The sequence below is a fragment of the Telmatherina bonti genome (genome assembly GCF_933228915.1).
Source record: "Telmatherina bonti genome assembly, chromosome: 12".
NCBI classification, from domain to species: domain Eukaryota; kingdom Metazoa; phylum Chordata; class Actinopteri; order Atheriniformes; family Telmatherinidae; genus Telmatherina; species Telmatherina bonti.
In genome coordinates, this window is record NC_136610.1 from 14,710,490 (window position 1) to 14,719,339 (window position 8,850).

An 8,850-nucleotide genomic window follows, 5' to 3' on the forward strand; every position below is an offset into this window, starting at 1 on the left:
TCAAAAGTACCATATGCAATGGATTTATAGAGCTAATTTAGATACACTGGAGAACTGAGCACAGGGGTAGTAGGAGACCGTATCTGCAGGAATAGGATGACTTACAGACAGTTGTACTTTGCATTTAATAAACTTTCTTAAGACCTTGACGACATTTCATGTATGCATGTCCAAACTAGTGCAAGATCTGCTAAATCCCAGAATGCTGCAACTGGGAAGTAAAACACAGAATCCAATCATCACAGTAACAGATTTTTTTTTTTTTTTTTTTATCAACCTTTTGGTTTAATATGTCCATAGGTTGTCTTCTTGCACAGTAATTCCTCCACTTTTTTTTCCATGCAGCTGCTTTCTTGGCATCAGCACACAGATGAGACTCCTGCTGTTGCAACTCAGCTAGTTTTTACTTTTGAATTTTGCTTTTTTGACTTTTATGCAGTTTTTCAAGATTGTTTTATATAGTTTATATATCTATATTACATAAATGAGGATGTTCCATTTCCATGGGTTGCTTTGGAAAAAGAGGTTGTAGCAGCAGTCACACAGCAGGATAGTCATCTAAAATATCTGACGCTATGAGAAAATTAGCATCCAGCTCATCAGGAATTCATCTTTCACCTTACATGCATTACCATCTAAACTTGTCCAGACATGATTTGCTGAGAGATTATCTGGATTAATCAAAATAATCAGACAAAATAACAGACACTGCAAAGGAAAGGTGGTTAATCTATTACCTAAACAGTGTTACAACCATGAAGACGGCGCTGTGGAAATAATAGTACTGTTGGCTTTACAAGAACTACTCAAATAAACATTTTGGACGTTGCTCATATGTAGAACTTTGTAAATGATCCTGTGACCCAATATATCGTCCATGATGTAACATGTGACTCAGTTTTGCTCACTGATGTGTTCTAAGTAATGAATGTAAAACCAATGGAGCTTATAACAGCACAAAAGCATTTTTTAACTCCCGTTTTTGACATAGACAATGCTTTAAGTATAACAACAGAAAGGTAGAAACATACTGACGTACCAGATTATTATTAAAAATCACATGAGCTGTTTAACTAACAATTTGCTTTTTTTTTTATTGCTGACACAGAGAGGGAGCACAGAGAGCGTGGAGTGGCAGCGAAGAGAAAATGACAGAACCAGTGACATCAGCACTGCTGACGACAGCATGAAAACAGGCAAAAGGTTGGTGAACCGTTCTTTACAACAAAAAATACTGCAGTTGAGCAGATTTTCTGAATCTACAATTACTTAAAATAAGACTCAAACATCTTTGCCTCTAACAAGACGGTTTTTAATTTGCTCCTATATGTGAGCCTCATGAGAAACAACACAGCATGCAGACAAGCTGGAGGATTTGATTTAAGTTGATATTTGTCGGTAAAAATTCCAGAAAGTCACAGAGGATCTGCCGTCATGTGATAAGGGAATTTTCTGCGCTCCTGCTACAGATAAACTTTTCACAGTTTGTTTAGATTTATGTCTTACTCCTGGTTGTATTTTGTTATTCAAACAATATGTCAAACAAATGTTAACATTTTTCTCTTCTTGCAATTATCAGCTTGATTAGTCAGAGTAGCAGTCCGGCAGAGAAACTTGGTCACAACATTCAAAACGGCCAGAAGCTTCCTTCTACGCCAGCCAAACCTTCAACTCCAGTCAAGAAACAACAGGAGCCCAGAGCAGACAGCAACCGGCCCAGTCGGCCTGCAGGAGAGCGAAGGTGCGTGAGAAACAAGACGTTGTCAAACTGCAAGATCAATCTTCATTAGGAAATTTGTTAAGGAAATATTTATCTGTAAACATCTTTGGCACAAGACTTTGCTTTACTCTGACTTTTTAAACATTTAATTTTTATGACAAATAGACAGAATAAATCCTCACATTTTTTTCTTAAATGGATCTTTGTAAGATAGAATGTTTGACCCGAAGGTGGCGTTTTGTGCCATTATTATCATATAGCCTGGTTTCACATTAAATAACACTGAACATCAGAAAAAATGCTCTCAGTATTGTCAGTCCAATTATTTAGTCATTTCTAACACTGTTTTTTAAAAGGATGAAGTCTATTTGTATATGCCAAGACATCACTGAGCAGATCTAACTGTTGCTTGTTGTGATTGGTCGGTGTGTGACTCTGGCAGCCAATAATGTCTCTGTATCTATGAGCCATCATCATGTTGCATGTTGCTGTCCATTTCCAGGAGTGGCCCCATTGATAATAACTTGGGCCGTAGCTCATCAAAGCTCCCCACATCATGTCCATCAGCACCAGACACGCTGCCTCCAACACCCAACAGGTACTGCATCACAAAAAGCCCGCTGTGAGGGCGCAGCTCATTTCTGCATTGTCATTTTTCTGCTTTGCTGCCCACATTTCTCCACCCATCTCATAAAATGCTCCACTGCAGCAGGGACCAGCACAACCTGTCTGGAATTTCAATACAATGAAAAGGCAGGTGGAGTGAAGGAGAAGTTCAGGATTATTTATTAGTCAAAAATCAAAGGGACAATCCAGTTGAGACAAAAAGAATCTGTGTTGAGTAACAATCTCCATCAGGTTTGCAGAGAGCAGAAACACAGTCTCTGGTAATCGATTAAAGTCAAAGTACGACTGCATTTTCCTTCTCGTCTTCTCCTCCTATAGGTCTGTCAGTGGGAAGAAGCTGTGCTCCAGCTGTGGCCAGCCACTGGGGAAAGGAGCTGCCATGATCATTGAAACCCTCAGTCTCTACTTTCACATCCACTGCTTTAAGGTTGGTGAAGAAGAGAGGACCCTTTCTCTAAAAGTCCCCTTTGCCATTAAAGGCTGCAGCTCATCCTTGGTTTTATTACAGCCAAAGTGTACATGCTAAATGACCTTCAGTGTCTGAAGAGACGGAAGATATTTTATTTTTCTAAATGCACAACTTAAAATAGCCGTCAGTATATGTCCTGACTCCAGACCGCTTCAAACTAACATATCTGCCTGCTGCTCTGGCCTTTAAAATGAATGTGTGGAAAAACACTCAGGACTCCTGCAGCCGTTCATTAATCCATGGAAACAGGGTTTCCATGGATTAATGAATAGATCCCATGAATCTATCCCATGAATAGATCCCATGAATTAACACTTCATGGGATCTATTCATTATTTAATTTATAATGAAAATAATTTTTCATGTATTGGAAGTGTAAAATGATTAGCTTGTTGAGAAGAGCCCTTATGTATCCCATCTTTACAACAAAGATAAAATGTTATTTCTTAAAGATCTTGAGTTTGAGAAAAGTTAGCTGATCGCTCCATACCAATAATGCTGGAGCTGCAAATAACTTCCCTTGTTCCTTCTGAACCTTTTTTGTTTGTCCTTTTTTTAAATGAAAACATGGAAATTGGATTGATATCTTTTTTGTATTCCTGTATCTGCAAACTGAAACAGTTTGCAGGAATAATTTACTTGTGGTGGAAAGCAGGACCTCTACTGTTCTGTCAGCACTGACTTCAGATGCAGACCAAATGTGTGTTTTATTGTTTCTTTGTTTTTTAACTTGACTGACATTTTGGGTTGGCAGCTCTATAAATGTGTTAACTCATTTTGGAAAGTTTTTATTCCACTTGCCGCGATCTAAAGATTTATAATCATTTCAGGAAACGGTAACTTTATCTCACCTGTCTCTTTTTTTTTTAACTCTACATACAAACAGTGAAACACAAAAAGGTTTTCCCTCCATCTAATTATAGTCCTGAAACAGAACGTCTTTAATCGCTCTGTTCTTAACATCTACCTGATGCTTGTGGTTAGAACTACTGGAAATATGAAATATTTGTATGTATTATCTAACACGTACAATCAAACGTGTCAATCATCACAGATGTGAAGCATCTATGTTGAAAGATATTCATATTTATGAACAATCATACAAGCTGTACATGCTCAGATAAATGATTCTGAGGCCATTTTTAAGGCTTGCAAGTCAGAAACTTTAAATGTTTTTTTCTTTCTTGTTCCAGGAATTGAAAGAAATACAGAATAACACACAATTCAGCATCATCTTGCCTGTTTTTTTCTTTCTTCCTGTCCCTCTCTTCAGTGTGGGGTGTGTAAGGGACAGTTAGGCGATACAACCACGGGGACGGACGTCCGGATCAGAAATGGCCTCCTTAACTGCCATCAGTGCTATATCCGCTCCCGCTGTGAGTCTCCCATGTCCTTCTCCTCCCTTTCAAGCCTTGTTGTTGCTGAGGCAGTATTTCCATCCTGCCATCAAAAACATGACTGTGTTCCTCTTCCTCTTATCACCTTTATTAGTATTTAACAATCAGAAATACATAAACCTTCTTGTCACTTTATCTCAGTAGAATTGCGTGGTTTTTTTTTTATTAATATAAAATCAGACGGGCATTTCTTGCTAATTATTGCTATATTGTTAATAATCAGTAAATAAAAGTGTATTTTTTATAAGCATTTTCCTCAAGGATGCTTCGGAGAGTGAAGCAGCCATAAGAAGAGAAACAGGCTGCATTACTTTTTATTTGGGTGGGGGGACATTTGCTTTCCATTTGGCTGGAAATGTTTGTGCTTCAACATCTGTTTTAATATGATCTCAGCAGCCATCATCACTTTGGGATTGAATGAACTTTAAAATCAAATCAGAGCCTTTATCAAAAGATTCCCAAGTCTCAAAATTAAGAAGCCTTCATGGGATCTGCAAGTTTTTAAATGAAAAAATCCCAGTAAAACAGTTGTGGCTTGTTAAAGTTGTGCGTTTCTTTCTCTTTCTTTCTCTTTTCTATCCAGCGGCCGGACAGCCAACTACGTTGTGATGCTCAACTGAAAAGCACAAGGTTTAGGGAAGAAATCCCATCCCCGTTTTAACTCGATTATCTGCAAATCATGTCCTCCGCAGCGTGTTGGGATCTCTGCTTCCTCTGCAGCTCAATAACCACTGAAGATTCATCACATGGGCCAAATGGAGATCTGGGGGACAGTTAAACATTAAATAAAGACGTATGTTCTCTGTGTTTATGTCATCCGACACGTGAGTGAAATCAGAATTTCATTGGTCCTCATGCAACCACAAACTACGTTTCATCATGCAGCAGGACGGAGCTTTTTCTCACACAACGCCATGTTGAAAAGAAAACGGTAACATTTGCAGGTGCCACACAGGTATGTGTTGATCAGTTTGTAATGTGAGAATCAACACATCAACAGAAAGCAACATAGATCCAGATTTTTTCTATTCTACGCAGAGATGATGTGAATATTGACCTTTCAGTTCCAGGCAGCTGGAACTCAACATATAACATTTTGTTTTGTCATTTAGGAAAGATTTCACTTGGAGCGATGAGACGCCAAAGGAGGACAGAAAACTGAATGTGATCAGGCAGCTCAGACTAGATTTTTGATGACAGTAATTGATCAGATTTGAGAATAACGTGTGGTTCATCAATTTATAATTCAAATAATGAACTAAAACTGATTAACTAAAAAGTGCAATAAAGGTCACTTCTTAGACAGAAATACAGTATACATTAAGTATATATTTTTATCCCTTCCCCCACACAGTGACCTTATATCTTTCTCTTTAAATGTACAGAATAAGGTTAGCTTCTAATTTGAAGACGTAGTGTAGATGTTAACTTTTCAATTGGGCAATAACACAACCTTGGAGCCATTTTTGTGCTTTTGGATCACAGCAGGTTGTTCCGCGTTCAGTCTGTCATTGGGAAAGTAAAGACTTTAATGTGCCTTAGGAAAGCAAGGTGATGCAGGAAAGAAAACACCGACTGTGTGACGTTTTATTTTTCCCTGTATTTTCCTTTTTTTTTCTTTTCTTTTTTTTTGCAGAGGCGAATTTGTCCAAATTTAAACTCTTGAACTGCATGCAGCAGCCCACAGTCACACGACGCTTTACTTCACATTACAAGTACTGTTTATTTTCACAAAAAACTTAATTTCACATCCCCCCTGTGATTCCTCTGTGATTTATAGTGATGAGAGAAAAATAAATATGAAAGTACTACATTTGTTGTCCTTTAGAAAATAAAATTACACGGTGAATTGCAGGGGAAACATGGATTTTATTTTGAATGTTTCATTCTACTGTAATATAAACTTCTGTATGCTTTTAATTAAGATTATTATTATGTTTTGTTTTTCTTTTGCTTCACAATTCATTTATACACTTGAAATGTCCACAGAAAATCACTATTACAGGTCACGTCTAGTTTAAGAGCAGAGGTAATATGAAACCATACCAGCAGCAGTTGCGTTTGGTCAGATGGAAACTGAAGTTATATGAGCTGCCAGCTGCACATTTTAAGTCACTTGCTTCTGTTTTTTAAACTTGTATGAGAAAAGCTCAATTCCGTTTTGTGGATGTTGGAAAAAAAAATGCACGTATAAGCCTAAAACCAAATTATTTGCCGTGTGAGAGCAAATTTCAGCCTCCGTTTCCTCCTACTGAATTGCATCCTATAGCCAGGCTTCTTCTCCAGGGTCATCTCCGTGATCTACAGTATTTTTAAGCTTCTGTTCAGATTGTGTATTTTATTTTTAATTCTCATTTAGTTGACAAGTATTCTCAGCTGAGTCTCTTATAGCGGGATCTTTGAGACGGAGCTCTATATTCAGACTGTTTTTACAGAAGAGTTGGGAAATGAAAATCTTTTTTTTTGCGTCCGTACTGTATTTATTGTAATATCCACCTGAACACTATCTGGTTTATAGAATCATTTGATGTTTTAATGCAATGGCATTTATTATCGCATACTGTATGTTTATAAATAAAATGTTATAAATTAAACTGCAGTATTTATCCTTCTTTCTGCCATGAAAGGCTGTTTTCAACTAAAGTTTTTTTCTTCTATTAAACAGCAGAAGGAAACAAAAACCAAATTAATCCATGAAAGAACTGCAGATGTGCAAAGCAGGAAATGTACAGTCATACACAATTTTGATGAAGAAAAAAAAGGGTTTGTGCTCACTTCAGGTACTGATACTGCGTAATCCCAGATTATTAGAATTGGTTCAACTGAAACAAAACAAGTAAGAATATCGTCTCTGCACTCTTAAAATTCTTAAACGTTCCATTTAATTTGGAGTAATTAAACATATTTAACATGTATAGTATTTTTAGTTTGACTTGAATGAGATAATGCTGAAATTCTGGAAGAACATGCAAAGATGGGAAGATTTGCATAAAGCTCCCCATGTAGTTTCATATATACACCATTTGTTATTCATGTAAAACACTTCAGATGCAACTGTGCAAAAACTCTGGTGTAAGAATTTTACGTTTTTGTTGCAAAACCTAATGTAAGATCTTAATTATTTTAACTTTTTTCCTTGTTGGAATACAGTATTTGTTGTTTAATCTCTAGATATTTTTTCTTTTTGTGCAGTAGATTGCCCAAAGGCTATTATTTTTGTCTGTTAGAAATAACCACAATCAAATATTGAAGATATAAACAGAAAGTAGTGGAGCTGTCCTTGGTGCTGAAATCTGACCTCCTCATACCAGGTGGAACTATATTTGCAATTTTTTGCTGCCTTGTTGGAGATTATGTAAATACTTAAAATACAAGAGGAATCCATTTTCTCTTTGTTTGGTTCTCGTTTAAAGAAAACGCTACAAAAGCAGGGTGGATTTTTTTTTCTTTTTTTTTTTTATCATCAACAATCATTTCAATGGTACACCTGGAAAACTATGTGCACATGTAGAAATATTTCCTTCTTAAATATAAGCATTCATTACCTACATATAAATTACTTTCAGATCCTGGACAAAACATGTTACATAATGCTCACAAAATGGGAAGGAAATCATTGTAAAATCAGACAAAGAGACAACATGCAAATTATATAGAAATAAATACAATGTTTGCATCCATTCCCTCTTCTTTTCTTTTTTTTTTTTTTTTTTTTGTTTTGTTTTGTTTTTGCCCAAAATAAATTCTTCCAAGGGAATTTAGTAAAACATCAAAAAGACTTTTATGATTGAATCTACGAGGGAATATGGCCTATGGTTCAACTATAGGAGACAATAATACGTATTTAACACTATACAATTTGATCCACAAAACACTGCCGTAGAAAGACACACAAAACATACATATTTCCTGCGGGAAGTGAACTTTGCAGTAATTTGTGCCTTTTTTCTCAAGGAAATAAGTGTGTATTGTTAATTTAAAGAAACTAAACTCTCAGCAGCCCTAGAAACAAACAGAACAAACATACAGCTGTTACAGGCCACTTTCGTGTCTACAGTGAAAAGAAAACCTAAATGCGTCCGCATGTTGGTTATTAGTTGTTTCTGACTGTGGATTTGTGGAAGAACATCCTCAGTCGTGAACAGTAAACGTCTCTGTACCAAATAAAACAGCTGATTAAATTGATTTAAAGTGACAAAACGAGGCTATTTTGCTCCACAGATGGCACTGAACTCGTTTCCAGTGCGCCGACGTTTGAATATGCACATAATCTGGACAAAAAAAACACCTCAGCAAGTAATTTAACAGATCAGTTCTTTCTCTTAAAACAGGTTTGATGTGAATTGTTTTGTCATATATCTAAGTTATGCATTTAAATGTGAGTTGAAAAATCACCTCTTCTACTTCCTTCTTTATTGTGGAAGAAAGTGGAAATGTCAATAAGCTTGTACTTGTTTCAAGAAAAACACCCTTGTTATTGTGACAGAGACTTGTCAAAGATGGATTTTTTTTTTTTACAGGAATGCTGAGACCACGATAAATGGTGCAAGGCGTGAAAGTAAAATAACCGCATTCGTCTTTTCCCTAACTGCTTCTTATTGTCTTCAAGTCTGTCTGGGGAAATTGCTTTGCAGTCT

General features: G+C 36.5%; 1 protein-coding gene across 8 annotated transcripts in view; it reads left to right on the top strand.

Annotated features, from left to right (window-relative positions):
- The window catches only part of LOC306763051 (LIM and calponin homology domains-containing protein 1-like), a 95,226-nt gene extending 88,463 nt beyond the window's left edge, over positions 1-6,763 (top strand). For all 8 annotated transcript variants that reach the window (XM_079249720.1, XM_079249723.1, XM_079249721.1 and 5 more), the window contains 6 exons: positions 1,109-1,203; positions 1,580-1,741; positions 2,223-2,318; positions 2,666-2,774; positions 4,090-4,192; positions 4,797-6,763. In XM_079249720.1, coding sequence (XP_079105846.1) covers positions 1,109-1,203; positions 1,580-1,741; positions 2,223-2,318; positions 2,666-2,774; positions 4,090-4,192; positions 4,797-4,822 — 591 coding nt within the window. In that variant the 3' untranslated portion in view covers positions 4,823-6,763. The remainder of the gene's footprint in view (positions 1-1,108; positions 1,204-1,579; positions 1,742-2,222; positions 2,319-2,665; positions 2,775-4,089; positions 4,193-4,796) is intronic.
- Positions 6,764-8,850: the final 2,087 nt, after the last annotated feature.